General features: G+C 40.3%; 1 protein-coding gene across 9 annotated transcripts in view; it reads left to right on the top strand.

The window, feature by feature from the left end:
* NCOA6 (nuclear receptor coactivator 6) overlaps positions 1-25,139 on the top strand; it is a 137,510-nt gene that overhangs the window by 90,840 nt on the left and 21,531 nt on the right. For 6 of the 9 annotated variants that reach the window (XM_060188646.1, XM_060188648.1, XM_060188645.1 and 3 more), the window contains 5 exons: positions 480-626; positions 6,091-7,207; positions 13,658-13,779; positions 18,435-21,419; positions 25,071-25,139. In XM_060188646.1, coding sequence (XP_060044629.1) covers positions 480-626; positions 6,091-7,207; positions 13,658-13,779; positions 18,435-21,419; positions 25,071-25,139 — 4,440 coding nt within the window. The remainder of the gene's footprint in view (positions 1-479; positions 627-6,090; positions 7,208-13,657; positions 13,780-18,434; positions 21,420-25,070) is intronic. The other 3 variants (XM_060188652.1, XM_060188651.1, XM_060188653.1) reach the window with 3 other exon arrangements.

Raw genomic sequence — 25,139 nt, 5'->3', positions numbered from 1 at the left:
CATACATTTCCCTAAACGTGTGTGTAGGGGGGAATTGCTCGCCCTTAATATTAGGACCCAGCTCTTTGTTTGAAAGTATTTCTTAATCAGTTTTTAATGTAAGAGAATTTAGCATACATCTTTGGTGTCTGTGTTTAAGTATGGAAAGTTTTGGGCCCTCTTGTATTAGAAAAGTGAGTCCTAAACCTTGCTGTGACATGGCTTCAGATCACATTCAGGGAGCAGATTGCCATCAATTCCTTGGCATGTTTCTAAGTGTAACTTTTTAGTATTTATTTTTCATTTTGACAATGCTCATGTAAGAGATTGTGTTGATTTTTTTAACCATCTTTCCCAGCCTTATTAAAAATCTTGCCAGTGTGACAGAGAGAGCTAAGCCAGTGGAGACTTCATGCAGCTCATCCTTCCTTATTCATTCCATATCTAATGAAGAGTATAAATTTGTTAGGTAACTGCCTTACTCATTGTTTTCTGTTAAGGAATGCCTAAACGCCTCCCACCTGGCTTCTCAGCAGGACAGGCCAATCCGAACTTTATGCAAGGTCAGGTGCCTTCGACTACAGCAACTACCCCTGGGAATTCAGGAGCCCCTCAGCTTCAAGCAAATCAAAATGTCCAGCATGCAGGTTTGTTTTCTGTGGTTTATTCTGCCAACATTTACTAAGTATTCTGCAGTAGATCAGTAATAGGCAGCAAAGACATACAGTTAAAAGTGGGGGGAGTGAGGGATATACAAATAAGTCCTGATCTTTCCCTCTGAATTTCAAACCCATAAAGAATTACTGTCCTGGGAGTCGGGCTGTAGCACAGTGGGTTAAGTGCAGGTGGCGCAAAGCACAAGGACCGGCATAAGGATCCCGGTTCGAACCCCGGCTCCCCACCTGCAGGGGAGTCACTTCACAGGCGGTGAAGCAGGTCTGCAGGTGTCTATCTTTTTCTCCTCCTCTCTGTCTTCCCCTCCTCTCTCCATTTCTCTCTGTCCTATACAACAACAACAATAATAACTACAACAATAAAAAAACAACAAGGGCAACAAAAGGGAATAAATAAATAAAATAAATATTAAAAAAAAAATTACTGTCCTGGCAAATAACTAATTCACTGAAAGTAACTCACAAGTCTCAGGAACCCATAAATACATAAAGAAAGGAGATGCTATGAAATTTGTTTGTGCAGGGATCAGCCTTGTTTTCACCTGTGAAGGACCAGAGTAAATATTTTAGACTATAGGCTTTACTGTTGTAAGCTTTGTAGGTTATATGATTTCTGCTCCAACTACTTAATACTTCTGTTATATAACATATAAGAGTTGAACATGGTAATATTCTAAGTGCTGTTTATTGGGTGAGGGAGAAAGCATAATGGTGATGCAAACAAACTCTCATGGCTAAGACTCTGAGGTCCTAGCTTCAATCCCTGGCACCATCATAAGCCAGAGTTGAGTAATGCTTTGGTAATAAATAAACAGATAAATAAATAATTGCTGTTTATTATTTGGAGAGCTAGCATAATGCTTATACAAAAAGATTTTAATCCCTGAGACTCTGAGGTCCCAACTTCAATCCCTGGTACTATCATAAGCCAGAGTTGATCAGTGCTCTGGTAAATAAATAAATAAATAAATAAATGTTTATTTACCATCTAGCAACCCTAATTTGGCATGTGATCCTTGATGACCTCTGAGTTAGTGAAAGTACAACAGAAAACTATAGGTACAAGGATAGGAAAGCACATGGGATTTTGATAACTGCGAATTAAAAAGAAGCTTTATTCTTCCCTACCAAGGCTTTGCAGAGGCTCTGTGTCCATGTGGTCCCACTGTTCCCAGTGGACTCTTTTTTTCCAGATAGAGGATAAGAGACAGAGTGGAAGAGACCACACAGTACCACTCCACAGTTTATGAAGCTTTTCCTTTGCATGTTGCTTCCATGTGGTGGCCAAGGACTTGAACACAGGTCCTCACATACACTAAAGTGTACATTCTGTCAGATGAGCCCAAGAAGCACCTTTAGACTCTTTATTGGTGTATGTTAGTTTTGTTTATGTTAAATGTCTGAATTCTGCTTTATAATTTGGAGTTTAAAGATTAGATCTAGATCAGTTCATATTTAATGGCAGCAGTGTATTATATGTACATAGAAACTTTGGAGGAGAAATATAGACCAGAATGGCTAAAAAGTATTTGTAAAACAATATTGTCATAAACCCAGACTTCAGGTTTCTGGTTGCTTAAGTATTGCATGACTAATCCCAGTATCCTTTCTCACTGAGGCAGTTTGGAACTATAGAAATAATCCCTGAAAGTATAGTCTTTCATTCAGGCAGTTTGGAATGAAGTGGCTCAAATATTTTCTGGATTCCTGTCCCCAAATGGAGTTAATTTATGCAGCTCCAATTTTTACTGTAAATCACTAATGACGGACAAAAGCCCTAAATAGCTGTAAAAGTTCAAACTACATCTTGAACTAGAGATGAGGATAAAGCAAACTGGATGACTTTCCATATCTACTAATGTAAAACTACATTTTTTTTGCCTCCAGGGTTATTTCTGGGGCTCAGTGCCTGCACCATGAATCCACTGCTCCTGGAGGCCATCCCCCCCTTTTGTTGCCCTTGTTGTTGTAGCCTTGCTGTGGTTATTATTATTATTGTTGATGTTCTTCATTGTTGGATAGGACAGAGAGAAATGGAGATAAGAGAGGAAGACAGAGAGGGGGAGAGAAAGACAGACACCTGGAGACCTGCTTCACCGCCTATGAAGCGACTCCCCTGCAGGTGGGGCCCCGGTCCTTGCGCTTTGCACCTTGTGCACCTCTTCTTCTAGTGTTTGCCCTTCTTCCGTAGCCAGTTAATGGCTTTGAAAGTGACTGGGATCCATGTGGATTCAGTCAGCTAGGAAGGATCGTCAGTTTCCCCAATGAATGGGTACTCACGGGATGCACCACGGGAAGGTCGATAATCCGCTGCGCTACCGCCCGACCCCAAAAACTACATTCTTGAGTATATGAACTTATATTTTCTATAGGAGAAAGTTTTGAAATAATGATAAATGGCCATGGAGATAGCTCAGTACATTAAAAAACATGCTTTAGCGTCCAGATTTGATCCCCAGCTCCTCCATATGCCATTGCTCTCTCCTAAAATAACTAAATAATAAATTTCTTAAAAGATAGGGATAGGAAGATAGCTCATTCAGTAGAGCACACACTTTACCATGTGAAAGGATCCTGGTTCAAGCCCCAGGCCACAGCATGAAAACACCATGCCAAAGGGAAGCTCCATGACTGGTGCTGTGGTATTTCTTTTTCTCTATCTTACCCATTATCTGAATAAAGAAGAAGTCTGCCAGGGGCAGTGTAATCACACAGGTGTGAAGTCCAGCAAAGCCCTGGTTAGTAATAATGGTGGTGGTGGCAGTGGCGGTGGCAGCAGCAGTAGAGGCAGCAGTAGTGGTGCTGGTGTTGGTGATGGTGGTTGTTTTTTTGTTTGTTTGTTTGTTTGTTTGTTTGTTTTCTTTTTCCTCCTCCAGGGTTATTGCTGGGCTCGGTGCCTGCACCATGAATCCACCGCTCCTGGAGGCCATTTTTTCCCCCTTTTGTTGCCCTTGTTGTAGCTTCGTTGTGGTTATTATTGCCCTTGTTGATGCAATTCGTTGTTGGATAGGACAGAGAGAAATGGAGAGAGGAGGGGAAGACAGAGAAGGGGAGAGAAAGATAGACACCTGCAGACAAGCTTCACCGCCTGTGAAGCGACTCCCCTGCAGGTGGGGAGCCGGGGGCTCGAACCGGGATCCTTACTCCGGTCCCTGCGCTTTGTGCCACATGCGCTTAACCCACTGCACCACCGCCCGACCCCCGATGGTGGTTGTTTTTACAATGAAAAAATTGCAGGGGCACTAGATGGCGGCACATCTAGTTAAATGCCCACATTACCATGCACAAGGACCCAAGTTTGAGCCCCCACCCCCACCTGCAGGGGAGAAGTGTTTAGAGTGGTGAAGCTGAGCAGCAAGTGTCTCTCTCTCTCTCTTTCTCTCTCCCTTTCTGTCTCCCCCCTCTTCTCTCAGTTTTACTGTCTCTAGCCAATAAATTAATAATTAAAATATTTTTTAAAAGAAAGAAAACCTTTTATTACAGCCAGAGAAATAGCTTCATGACTGGTAGAGTATAGGACTTACATTCTTGAAGCACCCAGTTCATTATCCAGTGTCACATGTACTCTGGCATCTCTCTCATGTGAAACTCTTCTCTTGTGAAATGATTTTTTGTCAAAGTGAGGCCCTAGAGAGATAGCTCACCTAGTAGGACAAATCCCTTGCCAAGCACATAGGCTGATTCAAGCCTCAGCACCACATGGAAGTGCCTCAGAACCAAGGAAAGCTTTGGTATTTTGTTACATATCCTTTAATAAAAATCCCCAGGAGCAATGAAATCACACATGTGTGAGGCCCCATCTCTTCTAAGTAAATATTTAAAGAACAACGGTAAAACAGCTGGGGAGGTGGCTCAGTAGTAGAGCACAGAATTTATATGCAAAAGGCCCCAAGTTCAGTTCCCAGCACTGAATACCTGAATATTCCAGGGTGATGCTCTTGTTCTCTTTTCCCCTCTGCTCTGTTTTTCCCTCTGTCTCCCACTTCCTCTCCCCCTCACTCCTTCCCTCTCTCTTTTTCACTAATAAGTACATCTTTAAAAAAAAGTAATGGGTCTGTACTCCCAGAGGGATAAAGAATAGGGAACCTTGGGGGTCGGGCAGTGGTGCAGTGGGTCAAGCGCATGTGGTGCAAAGCGCAGGGACCGGCATCAGGATCCCGGTTCGAGCCCCCGGCTCCCCACCTGCAGGGGAGTCGCTTCACAGGCGGTGAAGCAGGTCTGCAGGTGTCTATCTTTCTCTCCCCTCTCTCTGTCTTCCCCTCCTCTCTCCATTTCTCTCTGTCCTATCCAATAACGAATTGTGTCAACAAGGGCAATAATAATAACCACAACGAAGCTACAACAAGGGCAACAAAAGGGGGGGAAAATGGCCTCTAGGAGCGGTGGATTCATGGTGCAGGCACCGAGCCCAGCAATAACCCTGGAGGAGGAAAAAAATTTTAAAAAAATAAAAAATAAATTAAAAAAAAAAAAAAGAATAGGGAACCTTTCAGTGGAAGGTATGGGATACAAAACTCTAGTGGTCAGAATTGTATGGAATTGTACCCCTCTTATCCTACAATCTTGTCGATCATTACTAAATCATTAATAAAAATTTTTTAAAGTAATGAAATAATTTGATTCTTCTGGTTTTAAAGTTACCTACAAGGTAACTTCGAGTGTTCCGTTTTATAAGTTTTCAGTTTTCTTTGTCTAAATTAGAGATAACAGAATATGTCTTATGTGGTCCACCAGGGGCAATCAGAGGAAAGTGTCACTGAAAATTTAACATTCCTTATGAATTATCCTATGTCTGCAGTTTCTGGGTCATCTTGTCAGTTGTCTCTCATTAATGGCTCAGCTTCCAGATCAAATCATTTTTGCCACGTTGAGACAAAAGAAACTCATTATTAGGAAGTACTAGGTGTTCTTTTCTTTAAACTTCAGTATGGAGATGTCACACACAAAACCTTTAAGTCATTATTAACTTTCCAAAAAGAATTTTAAAATTTCATCTTAGCACTGTAAAAGTTTTCCTTAGAGAGTATATATTACATTGTTTCTCTGAGTCATCTATAGTAGAGTGTACTTTACTAGCCTACAGATTTTTTCAGTAGTTTTCTTCAGTTATCTACAAGGCATATTTAAACAATGAGATGCTGCCTTTCTCTTTAATCTAGAGGGAAATATATTATCTTTGAAATGTTATCTTTAAGTTTTCAAATCAGAGTAAAGAAATGGTTTCACCTTTGCTGTATGGTCATTAAGAGCACACTCAATCATATCTTGGTACTTTAGAAAATGTTCAGATGTCAAGCACAGCACATTTGTATATGTTGGTCAGTAGCTATAGATAGGCAGTAGATGCTTTACTAATTAAGGTGATTTGAGTATATTAAAACCAATAAGATAATAGCATTTCTTTCTGCAACTTTTTTTTTCTTCTTTTTTTTTAAAGGTGGTCAAGGAGCTGGTCCTTCTCAAAACCAGATGACAGTATCCCATGGTCCACCAAATATGATGCAGCCCGGCCTCATGGGAATTCATGGCAACATGAACAACCAGCAGTCTGGTAGTTCTGGGGTTCCTCAAGTGAACCTGGGCAACATGCAGGGCCAGCCCCAGCAGGGCCCACCATCTCAGCTGATGAACATACACCAACAGATTGTGCCCTCCCAGGGTCAGATGATCCAACAACAAGGAACCTTGAACCCTCAGAACCCTATGATCCTTTCAAGGGCCCAGCTCATGCCACAGGGTCAGATGATAGTGAACCCTCAAAACCAAAATCTTGGCCCCTCGCCCCAAAGGATGACCCCACCCAAGCAGATGCTTCCCCAGCCGGGCCCACAAATGATGACAACACATAACCAGATGATGGGGCCTCAGGGGCAAGTTTTGCTCCAGCAGAACCCAATGATAGAGCAGATAATGACCAATCAGATGCAGGGGAATAAGCAACAGTTTAATACTCAGAACCAATCCAGTGTCATGCCGGGACCAGCACAGATAATGAGGGGACCAAATCCAAACATGCAAGGAAACATGGTGCAGTTTACGGGACAGATGTCAGGACAGATGCTGTCCCAGCAAGGACCTGTGAACAACAGTTCATCTCAGGTTATGGGGATTCAGGGACAGGTCTTGCGACCACCAGGACCCAGCCCACACATGACCCAGCAGCATGGTGATCCTGCTACTACAGCAAATAATGATGTCAGCTTGCCTCAGATGATGCCTGATGTTAGCATGCAACAAAGTAACATGGTACCCCCTCATGTGCAGGCCATGCAGGGAAACAGTGCCTCGGGAAACCACTTCTCAGGCCACGGAATGCCTTTCAATCCACCTTTCAGTGGAGCACCCAATGGAAATCAGATGTCCTGTGGTCAGAATCCAGGTTTTCCAGTCAATAAGGATGTCACACTAACAAGCCCATTGTTGGTCAATTTATTGCAGAGTGACATCTCTGCAGGCCACTTTGGGGTAAACAATAAGCAAAATAATGCCAATGCAAATAAACCGAAAAAGAAGAAACCCCCTCGGAAGAAGAAAAATAGTCAGCAAGATCTAAAGTAGGTGGTGATGGTTTTGCCTTAAACCCTATTTATTTCTATATAGAAAACTTTTTAAGTGGAATTTTTTATTTGAAAGTTTATATTCACATTTTATAGCATATTACTATGAAACCCCTCCTACTTTAAAAATTACTAATCTTTCATCTATCTTGCCCACATCCATGTTCTTCCATTACTCTCTTGATTATTTTAAAACAAATTAACTTTAATTCAGCGTATGCTTCTAAAAGATAAAGCCAGCTTTTAATGACTACATAGTACCATTAGCATGCCTAGAAAAACAAAAACTTTATATTCTCACATACCCAGTGTTCAGATTTCCCTAAGTATCCCAAATTAATTATACATGATTGTTTACATTTTTTTATTGTTATTTTCTTTCCTTCTAAAAGTCATACAATGCTGTTGAATGATAGATATCTCTTCAGTCTCTAGTCTCCAGGGATTGGGCACTCAATGCCTAAAAAGTAGCCAGGGCTACCACATTGCAGCTCCACAAAAGCTTATAATCAATTGCTTTTGGGGGAACCAGAAAGGCTAAATGTATTTTGGAAATGAAAAATTCTTATGGAGACTCCCTGCTTTCTGTCTAGTAAAAATGATATTTTGTGATATTATGATTTTTCTTTAAAGACACTTTACCATCCCAAAGCTTTCAAACCTCGTGCTTAGGGGGCAAGAAACAGCTCACTAGATAAAATGTACATGGTTCTAACCCCTTTTGCCACACAGGAACACCATCCATGGCACCTGACTAAACTCTGTGAGTGTTGGTACAGTGCTGTGATATCTCTGTTTCCCTGTCTCCCTCTCTGTTGTTCTAGCTGGAAAAAAATTTTTTTATTTTAATAGGGAGTAAGTTGTTCACACATGGCGACTGTCTCATCTCCCCAGATTAGGTATCTACAGAACTTCTCTCACCTCCAACTTTGGGTCTTTTCCCGCATCATACATCAAGATGCCAAGACATTCCTCACCACCTCTCAACCCATCCCTCCCCATATGGTGCATTGGTGGTATAGTGGTGAGCTGCCCTCCCATCCCTCCTCAGAGTCTTTTACTTTGGTGTAATACACCCCACTCAGTCCAAGTTTTGCCTTGTGTTTTTCCTTTCTGTCCCTGTTTTTTAAGTTCCACCTAAAAGAGACATCATATGAATTTTTTTAATTTAAAAACTTTAAATAAATGTCTGCTAGAAGTGTAGAATTGCAGAGGTGCAAAACTTCCAACAATAAATACAAACTGAACATACCGAAGGACCCAGGTTTAATTCCTTGATCCCCACCTGCAAGTGAAGGTTCATGAGCAGTCTTAATAGTGCTGCAGGCAAATCTCTTCCTCTCTCCCTCTCTACTTCTGTCTCTTATCAGAAGAAAAAAAAAGTGGGGGTGAATGGCCACTGGGAATGGCGAAGATGTCATGTAGACACCTAGCTTCAGGCATAACCTTGTTGGCAAAATAAATAAAAACCAGAAAAATCTTATGCTGATTATTGAGCCATTTAAAATCAGTTACTTTTTGGGCAGGGGAGAGAGCATAATGACTATGCAAAAAAAAAAAATTTCATGCCTGAGCATCCAAAGACCCAGGTTTAATCCCTAGCACCACCATAGGCCAGAGGAAGCAGTACTCTGGTCTCTCTCTCTCTCTGTCCTCCTCTCATTAAAATAAATAAATCAGTCTCTCTCTCTCTCTCTCTCTCTCCTCAGTAAGAGGTGAATTATTCTGCAAGATTACAAATAGGAAGAACAATTAATTTCAATTTCATTTTCTGAAACTTAAGTATTAAGTCATGTTTTTAACTCTGATAAAGTGTTCAATGTTTATAGGCAGAATATTTTCTGAACTGGATTTCCTACCTTTAATCACAAAACCGGATCCAATGTTTATTAACAGTTTAATAATGAATTAATGTGTAAGACAGGTTCATTGAAATAAATTTCTAGACTTACAGAAGAGCTTTAGATTAATAGCATAAATGTTCGAAATAAAAATACTCTTCAGTCTTCCTACAATATTTCTTCAGTTGTACTCTCATATTATTTCATACTTATGTATTGCTTTTTGAGTATTACAAGTTAAAGTCAGTGATTATATGTTGGACAGTGTTTTTCTGAATTCAGATTTGCTAAACCCTTTAATTATCTAACTTTCTGATAATTGTTACAAATTGTGTTTTTCACTGCTGTCAACCTATGACAATAATATTTTTGTAGCAGTATTTATTCTTCTCAGTAGTCTGGGAGTAAAATTGTAAGAATAAGCAGTTGCTACAAGTATGTATTTTGTTGTATTTGAGAGAAACTACTTACCTGCAGCTACAGATTGTGAAAAAGGCATAGGGCTCTTTGGAAAGGGAATCAGTGGGCTTCATTGGTACAACACTTGTTCCTAGCTTTACCACTCATTTATTGGTATGTTTTTTTTAACAATTTTTTTCTTTATTTTTTAAATTTTTTACAGTGATTTTTCTTTTAAATTTTATTATCTTTATTATATAGAGACAGTCAGAAATCAAGAGGTAGGAGGAGATAAAGAGGGAGAGAGACAGAGACACCTGCAGTACTACCTTGACCACTTGTGAAGCTTTCCCCCTACAGGTGGGGACTGGTATGTTTCTTATACCTTGGACCTATCTCTTTATTTTCTCTCTCTTTTCTTGTCTTTCTTTTTTCTTTTTTTTTTTTTTCTTTTTTATTTATAAAAAGGAAACATTGAAAAAAAAAAAAAAGGAAACATTGACTAAACCATAGGATAAGAGGGGCACAACTTCACACAATTCCCACCACCAAAACTCTGTATCCCATCCCCTCCCCTGATAGCTTTCCTATTCTTTAACCCTCTGGGAGTATGGACCCAAGGTCATTGTGGGATGCAGAAGGTGGAAGGTCTGGCTTCTGTAATTGCTTCCCTGCTGAACATGGGCGTTGATAGTTGGGCATATCTCTTACACGTCTCTCTCTTTTAATTTCTTTACTGGGAGATTAATGGTTTACAGTCAACAGTAAAATACAGTAGTTTGTACATGTGTAACGTTTCTCAGTTTTCCATAACAATTCAAATCTCACTAGGTTCTCCTCTGCCATCATGTTCCAGGAGGACCTGAACCTTCTTCCCCACCCCATAGTCTTTTTTCTTTTTTTAATTATCTTTATTTATTTATTGGATAGAGACAGCTAAAAATCAAGAAGGAAGGAGGAGATAGAGTGGGAGAGAGACAACTGCAGCCCTGCTTCACTACTCGCAAAGATTTCCCCCTGCAGGTGGGGGCCGGGGTGCTCCAATCTGAGTCCTTGCACACAATGTGCGTTCAACCAGGTGTGCCAACACCCAAGTCTCCCCCCACCCTCCCCATAGTCTTTTACTTTGGTGCAATACACCAAATCTAGTCCAGTTCTGCTTTGTGTTTTTCCTTCTATTCTTATTTTTCAAACTTTTTTGTCTGTGAGTGAGGTCATCCCATACTCATCCTTCTCTTTCTGACTTATTTCACTTAACATGATTCCTTCAAGCTCCATCCAAGATGAGGTGAAGGTCAATTCACCATTTTAATAGCTGAGTAGTATTCCATTATGTATATATACTACAACTTACTCAGCCACTCATCTACTGTTGGACACCTGGGTTGCTTCCAGGTTTTGGCTATTACAAATTGTGCTACTGTGAACATAGGTACACACAGATCTTTCTTGTTGGGTGAGTTGGGTTCCTTAGGATATATCCCCAGGAGAGGAATTGCAAGATCATAGGGTAGGCCTACTTCTAGCCTTCAGAGAGTTTTCCAAACTGCTCTCCACAGAGGTTGGACCAATTTACATTCCCACCAGCAATGCAAGAGGATTCCTTTGTCCCACATCCTCTCCAGCATTTGTTGCCGCTAACCTTTTCTGATGTATGACATTCTCACAAGAGTGAAGTCTCATTGTTGTCTTTACATATTTTGGTTATTAGCCTCTTGTCTAATATATGGCATGTATCTTCTCCCATTTTGTAAGGTCTTTTTGTTTGGATGGTGGTATATTTTGTTGTGCAGAAGCTTTTTAATTTGATGTAGTCCCATTGGTTTATATTTATTTTAGTCTTCTTTGTAATTGGATTTGTATCAATGAAAATGCCTTTAAAATTTATATGGAAAAGAGTTCTGCCAATAATTTCCTCTTAAGTATTTGATAGTTTCTGGTCTAACATGTAACTTCTCAATCCACTTGGAATTTACTTTTGTGTGTGATAAAATATAGTGGTTTCATTCTTCATGTTTCAACCCAGTTTTTCCAACACCATTTGTTGAAGAGACTCTCCTTGCCCGATTAATAGTTTGGGCACCTTTGTCAAAGATTACATGTTCGTAAGTGTGGGTTTGTTTGTTTTTTTTCTTATAATGAATTCACCTTTTCTTCTTAATTTTTTTATTATCTTTATTTATTTACTGGGATAGAGACAGCCAGAAATTGAGAAGGAAGTGGAAGGGAGAGAGGAAGAGAGACACTTGCAGCCCTACTTCACCACTTGCAAAGCTTTCTCCCTGCAGGTGGAGACCAGGACTCAAACCCAGGTCCTTGGCGCATTCTAATGTGTGCTCAACCATATGTGCCACCACCCGGCTTCCTCGCTCTGACACTTCTCTAGTTTATTTTCTCTTCTGTAACATGAAATGGCTAGATTTTTTTAAACAGTACGATTTCTTGTACTTGTAAATTCGTTGGTCTGAAAAAAATAGTTATCTAAATTAAAGTTTAAAAATAATAATAATAATATACAGTCCTTGCCTGTAATTTGAAATGAGAGAGGAGTCCTGTAAGGAGCAAACCATTGGTATTTGATGTGCTAAGGACCTGCATCTGGCTCTTAATTTCTATGTGCTAGCGCTTTTTTTTGGTTGAGATATAGCTTACAAAACTACACAGAGGGAGTCGGGCTGTAGCGCAGTGGGTTAAGCGCAGGTGGCGCAAAGCACAAGGACCGGCATAAGGATCCCGGTTCGAACCCCGGCTCCCCACCTGCAGGGGAGTCGCTTCACAGGCGGTGAAGCAGGTCTGCAGGTGTCTATCTTTCTCTCCTCCTCTCTGTCTTCCCCTCCTCTCTCCATTTCTCTCTGTCCTATCCAACAACGACAAGAACAATAATAACTACAACAATAAAACAACAAGGGCAACAAAAGGGAATAAATAAATAAAATAAATATAAAAAAATACACAGAATACAATGATATAAAATACTGTCTTTAGTCTACGGCCATACCACCCTGAACACACCTGATCTCATCTAAAATACTGTCTTTAAAAAGCAAATGGCTGGGCAGGGGTAGATAGCATAATGGTTATGCAAAGAGGTTCTCATTGCTGAGGCTTCGAAGTCCCAGGTTCAATTCCTTATACCACCATAAACCAGAGTTGAACAGTACTCTAGTAGGAAAAAGTAAATGGCCAAGATCAGGGTAAAGGGAACCAAAAGTAGAAATGAAAAATGTAAGTGTAAAAAAAAGAAAGAAAAAGGATCAGAATATAAATAAAAGTGAGTCTTTGGGAATATGGGTAGGTAATGTTGTCTTTAAATATGATATGCTATGCCTAACTGGAAAATGAAAATATGTGAAAGCCAATACTGGTGTCTGTAAATTTTCATTTTGCAGCAAGGTTAACAACATTCTGGTATTCTTCATCTTTCATTGTTCTCTGGACACCATTTTTATCAGCTAACCTACAACATCTTGTGCTATATTATGAATTGTTAGAATAATGGTGTCAAAGCAGAAACAGTGTGAAATAGATAACTATGCCAAGAAATAGTATGGTTTTACATGAATAGTAGCTTACAATGTTGATAATCCAAATTATAGTCAGATCTTAAAAACATCTAAGGGATGGATGATTTTACAAAAATCATAACATTAGAAATTTATAGAAAGCACTGAGTAAATAGTCATATTTTTGGCCTCAGTGTATTTTAATAGTTAATGAAATTGCCAGATTATTTTTTTCTTTATTGCGGGATTAAGGTTTTACAGATGACAGTAAATACAATAGTTTGTATATACATAACATTTCTCAGTTTTCCTTATAACAATACAACCCCCACTAGGTCCTCTGCCATTCTGTTCCAGGACCTGAACTCCCCCCACCTACCCACCCCAGAGTCTTTTACTTTGATGCAATATACCAGCTCCAGTCCAAGTTCTGCTTAGTGTTTTCTCTTCTGATCTTGTTGCTAGATTATTTTATGCTAAACCTTGAATATTTGAAATAAAGTCTTTGGAGAATGTAAATAGTGGTAAAGATTATAATGCAAATAAGTGAGGTCTTCTTCTTTAGAAATATGGGAGGGTTTACACTAATTTCTTTAGAAATATGGGAAAGTTTACACTAATATCTTCAGAAATAGGGGAGGGTTTAAACTAGTTTTTTCTATAAGCTACACAGCTTTCTCTTTAATGTGTAATTTATTTTTTAGCACCCCAGATACTCGCCCAGCTGGTCTAGAGGAAGCTGATCAGCAGCCATTGCCTGGAGAACAAGGAATTAACTTGGACAACTCAGGCCCTAAACTGCCAGAATTTTCAACCCGACCACCAGGTGATAAAAAGTAGCTAAAAATGATATATTGTCATCATTCCTACAGCATTGCAATGTTTCTCATAAAAGAAAAAGTGTATTGTATCCCCTAAGTAGGTAATTTTAGCAATTTAATGCATCTATTACTTGGAAACTTTGCCTTGATGTTGTGGAAATTTTCAAATAAGCTATCTGAAGGCAGCTAGACAGACCTCAAATTAATCTTCATTATTTTAAATCCTCATAAAATCAAAATGAAATTTTAAGTGCCTTTCTGTCCTTTTTAATATCAAGGTTCTAGGTAACATCTAAATGGACTACGATAATGTAGAAAGATGTTTTCACTCTAATTCTGCTTTGCCTTCTTTCCCTACTAGGGTTTTCTCAAAAGAAAACTAATAAGGTTTAAAATAAGGTTTCGTTTTAAAATAAAACTCTATTTGGGAGTTGGGCAGTGGTGCAGCGGATGAAGCGCATGTGGCAAGAAGTGCAAGGACTGGCGTAAGGTTCCCGGTTCGAGCCCCCGGCTCCCCACCTGCAGGGGAGTCGCTTCACAGGTGGTGAAGCAGGTCTGCAGGTGTCTCACTTTATCTCTCCCTCTGTCTTCCCCTCCTCTCTCCATTTCTCTCTGTCCTGTCTAACAGCGACGACACTGTAACAACAACAATAATAACTACAACAATAAAAACATACAAGGGCAGCAAAAAGGAAAATAAATATTAAAAAAATTAAAATAAAAAACAACCATTTTGAATTTAAAATTTAAAACCCCCAAAAACATGAGTACTAAGGGGGATAGACATGGACCTACCAATAAGCTTAATAATAGTTATTTTCAATAGTGTTATTGAAAATCCCCTATGTTGTACCCCCACTCTGTTATGAAGTAATAAATCCTCTAAGTGATGAAAAGGAAAAAAATCTGAAAATTGATTTATTCCAACAGAACAGTATAACTAGCTGCCACAAAATCGTTTTAAGTGGGGGCCAGGCAGTAGTGTAGCAAGGTTAAGCGCACATCGCATGAAGCACAAGGACTGGCATAAGGATCCCAGTTCAATCCCCTGCTCCCACCTGTGGGGGGGGGGTCACTTCACAAGTGGTGAAAGCAGGTCTGCAGGTGTCTACCTTTCCTTCTCTCTGTCTTCTCTTCTCTTGATTTCTCTCCTATCCAACAACAACAGCAATAACAACAAGGTAAAAAAAAATGAGAAAAATGGCCTCCAGACGCAGTGTATTTGTAGTGCAGGCACCAAGCCCCAGTGATAACCCTGAACACACACAAAAATATCTTTTTAAGTGGTTACTTCTGGTGTGAGCAATGATTGGTAATCTTATTCCTCTATACTACAATTGAAGACATACAAGTCTCATACATGGGCCACTCTCTCCTGAATATACAAGGATCATATTTTTTCTTAATCTTTCCTACTAGTTATTACCCTTATCTTTGGCATGTGAGAGTAATGATATTTTAGGTCTAAACTTTAATCCATCCTTTATTTACATACTTAAAAGTTACTTAAAAAAAAAGTAGTCGAGTTGGGCGGTCGTGCGGCAGGTTAAGTGCACATGGCGCAAAGTGCAAGGACCGGCTTAAGGATCTCGGTTTGAGCCCCTGGCTCCCCACCTGCAGGGAAGTCCCTTCACAGGCGGTGAAGCAGGTTTGTAGGTGTCTTATCTTTCTCTCCCCTTCTCTATCTTCCCCTCCTCTCTCCATTTCTCTCTGTCCTATCCAACAACAACGATGACATCAATAACAACAACAAAATAACTACAACAACGATAAAAAGACAAGGGGAACAAAAGGGAAAATAAATAAAAATTTTTAAAAGTAGTCATAATCTATCATGATGTCAGTGCTTTGTGGTATTTGCTACAAATTGTGTAGGCACATCACACTTCTCATCAGAGGTGTAGCATCACAATTGAAACTCAAGGTCACCAGACTGGCTGGTGTGTCCATTTTATGAACAAGTAGGCACCTTCTTCCCTCAGACACTTCTGAGTTCTTACAAGAGTGTCAAGGGTCCTCACGTATTTGCTTCCTTTCTACAGCCAGCAAACTTGGAATCTGCAGGCTGAATTGGACCTATAGTATATTTGAATTAAATAGTGAATTGACTTTGTCTATAGGATTACTAATATCTCATACCAGCCCATTTTACTTCACTTATTGTCTGATACATTAAGGCTTATGAGTGTGCATTCCCTGATTAATAAATTGGCCTTGATAATGTTATAGGCACTGTGTGTATCCTGGCTTTCTTTCTTCACTGCTTTGTGATGGCATCCCCTAATTTATCTTATTATCGCCCTTTGGACTACTGCCTTCAGACCTTTACAGCAACCAGGTCATTGACTTCTACATTTGAGAGGCTGCTATACTGTCTATGCTGCTGTCTTTGGTATTTATTGTGCTGTCTGGTGAGCTGATATTAACAATAAAAGATATTTGCATCATAACCTTGACATTAAAGGGCTTTTTACAACAATTACAGTTTTCTTAAATGGAATCCCAGTTAAACCAGTAAAAATACCAGTTATTATCTACAAATATAAAGAAATTCCTTGAGCCTAAAACAAACAAAAAAATTAAATATTCAGAACTGCATTCTGCATATTCGTTGGTGCCATGAAAATCTTTGATCAAAAGATTATATTAATTGGGTAATGAGCATAAGGTCTGGCACTGGAGATCAATAGAATTTGATAACTGCTGTTTGAAAAACTTGAGCCAAGGGCTGGGAGACAGCATAATAGTTATACAAAAAGACTTTCAGGCCTGAGGCACCAAAGGACCCAGGTTCCCTTCTCAGTACCACCATAAGCCAAAGTAGAGCAGTGCTCTGGTGAAAAAAAAAAAAAAAGAAAGAAAAAAGAAAAAAAACTTGAGCCAACATTCCTTCCAACTTCAGAGTCAATTATTCTTAAACTTTCCTAATAAATTTTTCATACAACAGTGGAGTAACTGGTTTGTAAAATTGTATCCTAGCTATATGACCATTTTGCCCCACTGGACCACCTCTGTTTTGGGTCAGTTTACAGTCTTTCTACCCATTCTCTTTGGGTTAGATTTTGGTTCTAAAATATCAAGTAAAATCTTCACAAAGAAAGAAGCATTTGAGATGTTGCCACCTGCAAATCTGTAAGACATTGTAGCTCATAGTTGATTTCCCAAAATTATTTTTATTCTTGAGGGTTGTGCCCTGGCTTATTAATTTTCCATTTTCATATTCATAAAAAATATTTCTCTAAGAGTTTTACATATAAGAAGCTAAATTAATATCCATAAAAATTTCAGTGGCGGGCGTCGGGTGGTAGCGCAGCGGGTTAAGCTCAGGTGGCGCAAAGCGCAAGGACCAGCATAAGGATTCTGGTCCGAGCCCCCAGCTCTCCACATGCAAGGGAATCACTTCACAAGTGGTGAAGCAGGTTTTCAGGTGTCTATCTTTTTCTCCCCCTCTCTGTCTTCCCCTCCTCTCTCCATTTCTGTTCTATCCAACAACGACAGCATTAATAATAACTACAACAATAAAAAAGGGCAACAAAAGGGAATAAATAAATAAATATTTTAAATTTTTTTCAGTGCCTTCTAGGCTCTATAGCTCACTTAAGTAGTGTGCTGTTTTGCCATGTCTGCAATGCAGGTTCAAGCCTTGTCCCTATTGCACTGAAGAATGAAGGAAGCTTTGCTATCTCCCTCTCCTTCTCCCCCCTGCCTTGTCTGTATCTCTAAAAATTCAGTGCCTTCATTTTATTTTTCTTACTTACCAGGTTCTGTTAGCTCCTACTATATATTTAAGTGATATAAGGCAGTTACTTCATTGGGGTGCCCCTAAGAACTGAAATTTCAAGGATACAGCATGCTGTGTGGAACCAATGGATTTTGGAGTACTTCTAATTTTTTTCCTTTTCTGAAGAATTGAATTATAGGGACCAGGTGGTGGCGCATCTCTAAGCGCACACATCACAATGTTCAAGGACCCAGGTTCAAGACCTTTGGTTCACACCTGCAGGGGGAGAGCTTCACAAGTGGTGAAGCAAGGCTGCATGTGTCTCTCTGTCTCTCTCCTTCTCTATCTCCCCCCCTCAATTTCTCCCTGTTTCTATACAATAATAATAAATAAATAAAGCTATTTTTAAAAAAAGAATTGATCGAATTTTAAAAATTTTGTTCCTGTTCAAAGAATTAAAAGACTGTTTTCAGTGCTCATGTTTTCAGCAAGACCAAGTCTTAAAAATTTAACCCCATGCTAACAGAAAAAATGAGTCCTAACTTTATTCATAAGTACAGTAAAATACGTAATATGCCTGCATGAGATCCCTATGTTGAGTGGTCAACTGTTTGCTTAATGGAGTTTTTCTCATTTCATCTAAATGTTGGCTGGAATAGAGTTGGCCGCATTCAAAGCCTGTTGGGCTTTTCAGTACAATGTTGCCATATGCAGACCTTGAAGACTGAGGAACTCCACTTTCGAAGTTTTGCTTTTTGCTTCTTTAAGCAGTGTTCATGTTGCTTATGTTGAATAATGTGGGGCTGCCCTTGTCCCCTAGGACCGGGCATACCAAAGCTGTTTGTGCTGCTTATATGAGTATTGCTCAGCTATACTCGAAAGGTGACAAAAGCTTTTCTTGTTGAGTCTAACTTCCCTGATTTTGGGGGCTTGTTTTAGGTTATCCTTCTCAACCAGTTGAACAAAGGCCACTTCAGCAGATGCCTCCTCAGCACATGCAGCATGTGGCACCCCCACCACAGCCACCACAGCAGCAGTCACAGCCACAACTGCCACCACAGCCGCAGCAGCAGCCACCACCTCCCAGTCAGCCACAGTCTCAGCAGCAGCAACAGCAGCAGCAGCAGCAACAACAACAAATGATGATGATGCTCATGATGCAACAAGACCCCAAATCAGTTAGGCTTCCAGTCTCTCAAAATGTCCATCCCCCAAGGGTTCCCCTGAACCCAGACTCTCAGAGAATGCCTATGCAACAGAGTGGCGGCGTACCTGTCATGGTCAGTTTGCAAGGCCCTGCCTCTGTGCCACCATCACCTGATAAACAAAGAATGCCAATGCCAGTGAATACACCTCTGGGAAACAATTCAAGGAAAATGGTATACCAGGAGAACCCCCAGAATCCTTCCAGCTCACCATTAGGAGATTTGTCTTCACTCCCTGAAGCAAGTAGTAATGAAGTACCATCTGTCTCAGGAGGCCCAAATAACATACCTTCGCATTTAGTAGTTTCCCAGAATCAACTAATTATGACAGGGCCAAAACCTGTACCATCACCCCTCTCAGCAACTCAAGGTGCCACTCCTCAGCAACCTCCTGTAAATTCACTGCCCAGCTCTCATGGCCACCACTTTCCAAATGTGGCTGCTCCAACCCAAACTTCTAGACCTAAAACACCAAACAGAGCCAGCCCCAGACCTTATTATCCCCAGACACCCAACAACCGGCCTCCTAGCACAGAGCCTTCAGAAATCAGTCTATCACCAGAAAGACTCAACGCCTCCATAGCAGGACTGTTCCCACCACAAATTAATATTCCATTACCTCCTAGGCCAAATTTAAACAGGGGTTTTGATCAACAGGGCCTGAACCCAACAACATTGAAGGCTATTGGGCAAGCACCTTCAAATCTTGCAGTGAATAATCCTTCCAATTTTGCTGCCCCACCAGCTCACAAATTAGATTCTGTGGTGGTGAATCCTGGAAAGCAGTCTAATTCTGGAGCGACAAAACGGTCAAGTCCCAGTAACAGTCGCAGGTCTAGTCCTGGGTCTAGCAGAAAAACTACCCCAAGTCCTGGGAGGCAAAATTCAAAAACCCCTAAACTTACTTTGACCTCACAAACAAATGCAACACTGTTGCAGAATGTAGAGTTGCCAAGAAATGTCCTAGTCAGTCCCACTCCTTTGGCCAATCCCCCAGTACCTGGGAGCTTTCCTAACAACAGTGGGCTGAATGCTCAGAATCCTACTATGCCTGTGGCTGCAATAGGGGGTGTTCTTGAGGACAACAAGGAGAGTTTGAATGTACCTCAGGACAGTGATTCCCAGGGTAGAAAGGAGCAGGTAAATGTTGAGCTAAAAGTAGTCCCTGCCCAAGAGGTTAAAATGGTTGTCAATGAAGATCAATCTAAAAAGGAAGGGCAACCTTTGGATCATAACAAACTTCCCAGTGCTGAAGAGAACAAAAATTTGATATCTCCTGCTATGAGGGAAGCACCAACATCATTAAGTCAACTTCTTGACAACTCTGGAGCTCCTAATGTCACCATTAAACCCCTTGGACTTACAGATCTGGAAGTAACACCTCCAGTAGTTTCTGGGGAGGACCTGAAAAAATCATCTGTCATTCCCACACTGCAGGATCCGTCTTCTAAAGAATCCTCCAATTCCCTAAATTTACCTCACAATAATGAGCCGTGTTCAACCCTTGTGCATCCAGAATTGAGTGAGCTCAGTTCTAATGTTGCACCAAACATCCCTCCAGTAATGTCAAGACCTGTCAGCTCTTCCTCCATTTCCACTCCCTTACCCCCAAATCAAATAACTGTTTTTGTAACTTCCAATCCTATCACAACGTCAGCTAACACATCAGCAGCTCTGCCAACTCACCTGCAGTCTGCTTTGATGTCAACAGTCGTCACAATGCCCAATGTGGGTAGCAAGGTTATGGTTTCTGAGGGACAGTCAGCAGCTCAGTCAAATGCTCGGCCTCAGTTCATTACACCTGTTTTTATCAATTCGTCTTCAATAATTCAGGTTATGAAAGGATCACAGCCAAGCACAATTCCTGCAGCCCCATTGACCACGAACTCTGGCTTGATGCCTCCCTCCGTTGCAGTTGTTGGCCCTTTACACATACCTCAAAACATAAAATTTTCTTCTGCTCCTGTACCACCTAATGTTCCTTCTAGTAGTCCTGCTTCAAATGTACAGACAGGTAGACCCTTGGTCCTAAATTCACGAACCACCCCTGTTCAGCTTCCTTCCCCACCTTGTACAACTTCTCCAGTTGTTCCTCCTCATCCCCCTGTCCAGCAAGTGAAAGAATTGACTCCAGACGAGGCTAGTCCTCAGGTGAGCACCTCAGCAGATCAGAACACTCTCCCTGCCTCTCAGTCAACAACAATGGTTTCTCCCCTCTTGACCAATAGTCCAGGCTCCTCTGTCAACCGGCGAAGCCCAGTCTCATCTAGTAAGGGCAAAGGAAAAGTAGACAAGATTGGCCAGATTTTGCTGACCAAGGCATGTAAGAAAGTTACAGGCTCTCTTGAGAAAGGGGAAGAGCAGTATGGTGCAGATGGAGAGACTGAAGGTCAAGGACTAGAAACCACAGCTCCAGGGCTCACGGGAACAGAGCAGTTATCCACAGAACTGGACAGTAAAACCCCAACGCCCTCAGCACCCTCGCTGCTAAAAATGACCTCTAGTCCCATGGGCCCAGGCTCCACCTCAACAGGACCCAGCTTACCCAGCGGTACTCTCCCTACCGGTGTGCGCTCAATAGTAACCACTCTGGTACCCTCTGAGCTCATCACAGCACCAACCACAAAAAACAATCATGTTGGCATAGCATCTGAGCCACTTGCAGGTGGCCTAGTGGAGGAGAAGGTGGGATCCCATCCAGAACTTCTACCCAGCATAGGTATGTACTCAGGCTTGGCATTGTCTCTATCAGTTTTTTGATGACCTATCCCACAAGAGAAAATATGACTCCTTTTCCACTTAGAGAAAGAATAATGGACTGAAACAGCAATGGTGGCAGTTTTACTTACTAGAAGTACATTGGGAGATAGACTTGTAAAATGCTGTGTTAAGTTTACATTCATTGACATGGTTTGCTTCCAGCTCCTGAAATAATGATGTACCTCTCATGTATATTGATTTTCATTTTATGAGGAAGTATTTTTACATGCACCATCTCACATCATCTTCATATCACTGTCAGTTAGTCCGTGCCCTATTCTTATAGGTTAGAAGGTTGAAGCTCAGAAAAAATTCAAATCTGTATATACTGTGAACCTTTAGTTTGACACAGTCCTTTAAAACAATAGCTTTTGCATGTGTTCTTGTCATGATAAATACTTGCTCTCAGCAGTTTCAGAGCAGGTACATTCACATCCTTATCCTCATTTTAATTATTCTGGGGGCCATTCTCTTATGATTGGCTACTCCAGAGAGCTTTCTAGAAAACCACATTTCATAATAATAGATATGGGAGGAACAATGTACCTAAGTCAGATAGACCTTGGCTGTTATCACAGCACCAAAATGTGGGCCTGGACCAATAATTATTTGACCACTCCAAACTTCAGCATCCTCCTTTGTAATATAGGGATAACAGTAGTTGTAAGAATTCAGTGAAGTAGTTCATACATATAACATGTTCTAGCACAGGACCTAGAAAAAAGAAATCATTCATTAAATACATTATTTTTATTATTGTTAATTACTAGTTTCTTTTAGATGCACTCTTTGAAAAACCTGTATCATTCTATTCATATCTATCCAGTTCAAATTGTGACATATAAATTTTTTAAGATAACTTGATGGTAGAAGCATTGGTGTCCTTATACACACATGCTCTTATTTTTTTTAAGATTTTATTTATTTATAAGAAAGCAGGAGAGAGGATGAACCAGACATCATTCCAGTATATGTGCTGACAGGGATTGAATTTAGGGACCTCCTGCTTGAGAGTCCATTGTCTTTCCACTACACCATCTCCTGGACCACCACATGCTCCTCTTATGAAACGTATGTGGTGTAGCTCTCTTTCCCCAAAGTGGAATATGTCACACACTGCCAGAGCTGGGAGGGACCAGCTATAGTACCTATTTTATTTATGCAGCATCAGTGCTTACTGGTGCCTACCATTTAATGTTAAGCACCCAGGAGAAGGGGCAAAAAACAAATTTAATGTAATCTCAGAGTTTCAATTTGACTTCAGTGGTTAACAATCACAGTTAGATAAATTCCTTAAGCTCTAATAAGTCGTTTCATTTGTAAAATGAAGATTGCAATTCCTAGCTTCCAAAATTTTATGCAGAGATTCATTGAGAGTGTTTAGCATAAAAGTTGCCAGCTCAGAGCTTTGGAAATGTCAGTTTCCCATCTCTCAGCCTCTTCACTTCAGTGCTAAAGATACACAGAAGAATAAAGACCCTCACAGAGTTTTCTGCCCTTGTGGGAGAAAGACTTCAGAGAGCTTAGTACTATATGTTTCTGGTTTAGTACTGTTGAAATAAGTTAGCTCTAAATAAAAAGAATCCTAGAATCCCAGAATGACTTTTTGGATCTGTTTTCTGCTATTCAATGTTGCCACTTCACTTTCTGTTAGGGAACCTATTCCTCAGGTGAGAAAAGAAAAATAATGAAATTATAAGGTATTTTTATCTGGATCATATATAATCCCAGAGAAATATGTGAACCTGGGAATTTACCCCAACAACTGGGGTAAATTCTCAATTTTGGTTAAGATTGTTTCCTATCCTTTTTCAAAAGACTTAAATGTAATTTTGCCTTAAAATGTAAGAAATAACTTTTAGAGTTAAAATAATTTAGAAATTTAAGCCTTATCAGGTAAGCCACCAAAAATACATTTTTAATTTTTTAATTGTCTTTATTTATTTGGATAAAGACAGCCAGAAATCAAGAGGTAAGGGGGTGATAGAGAGAGAGAGAGAGATACCTGCAGCCCAGCTTCACCACTTGTGAAGCTTTCCCCCTGCAGGTGGGGTCGGGGGCTCGAACCCAGGTCCTTGTGCACTGTAACGTGCGCTCAACCAGGTACGCCACCGCCCAGCCCCAAAAGTACATTATTTTTAAAGACTTATTATTATTTTTACCAGAGCACTGGTAAAATTAATCAGCTCTGGCTTATGGTGGTTGGGGGGAGGTTGAACCTGAGACTTAGGAGCCTCAGTCATGAGAGTCTGTTGCACAGCCATTATGCTATCTACCATCACCTTAGACTTATATATTTCTTCTTTTTTGGGGGGGATTTTTTTAAAAAATTAAATAATTTTTATTTATTTATTGGATAGAGACAGCCAGAAGTTGAAGAGGAGGGAGGTAAAGAGGAACAGAGACAAACACCTACAGCCCTGCTTCACCAGTTGGAAAGCTTTCCCCTGCAGGTGGGAACCGGGGTGTGAACCCGGGTCCTTGCACATTTTAACATGTATGCTCATCCAGGTGTGCCACCACCTGGCCCCGACTTATGTATTTCTTCCACATGAGAAATAAAACTTCACTTGAGACAGGGAAGAGAGAGGCAAGCCAGAGCTACCTGTGGCACCAGAATTCAAACTGGGAAAAACCTCCTGCTCTAACAGTTGAGATACTTCCTTGATTGACAAAGATACTCTTTGGGGTTGTCTTGGTTTTTTAAACTAGTAGACAGAACTTGACCCCCAAGAAGTAAAAATTATGGATACTGTTATTCTCATAGTTGTCTCCTCCCTTGATCTTAGTGTGTATACACACAACACACACACACACACACACAACACATAACACCACATAAGAAAAAACAAATTTTCGAGCCCCCGGCTCCCCACCTGCAGGGGAGTCGCTTCACAGGCGGTGAAGCAGGTCTGCAGGTGTCTGTCTTTCTCTCCCCCTCTCTGCCTTCCCCTCCTCTCTCCATTTCTCTCTGTCCTATCCAACAATGACGACATCAATAACTACAACAATAAAACAACAAGGGCAACAAAAGAGAATAAATAAATACTAAAGAAATATTAAAAAAAAAAAGAAAAAACAAATTTGTCTTTTTTACTGAGTATTATAGTAGTTCCTAGTTCCGTTTTTTCAAGTTGTGATATGTATATGCTATTTTAAAACCAGTTTCAAGTACTGCCTTTTAGGAGAGTGTACATAGTTCAGGAATCATTTAGACCTTGATTCAGTCAGTGCTTTCTGTTTTTTTTTTTTTAAAAAATAAATGGCCTATATCTTTTTTTGAGTGTACAACATGTGCATATCTTTACTGCTAGACTGATGGGCAAGAAGGATGTTATTTGGTCTCTTAAGAGTGCCTGACACGGTGCTTGCCCCTAGTAAGTTCTTTGTAACTATTGGTTAAATAAGTAAATAGCACACCACATTGATAAATTGAATGTTCATTTTGTGCCCATATCTCTTAACTAGGTGCTGTAGAGAATTATAAAATAAATGTTGTGCTATATTTAAGGTTTTGAATATAGTCTATAGAAGGATAGGAAATTTTAAAATACTAAGTGAATGATACAATTGTCCCTCTGAATGTGGTATCTTTTTTTTCTTGCCTTAGCCCCTTCACAGAGTTTAGTCCCAAAGGAAACTCCAGCCACAGCACTGCAGGGATCTGTTGCCAGAGCAG

The sequence above is a fragment of the Erinaceus europaeus genome, chromosome 1, assembly GCF_950295315.1.
Source record: "Erinaceus europaeus chromosome 1, mEriEur2.1, whole genome shotgun sequence".
NCBI lineage: Eukaryota > Metazoa > Chordata > Mammalia > Eulipotyphla > Erinaceidae > Erinaceus > Erinaceus europaeus.
Note: the sequence above shows the minus strand (reverse complement) of the source record. Positions and strands in the feature narration are given on the sequence as shown.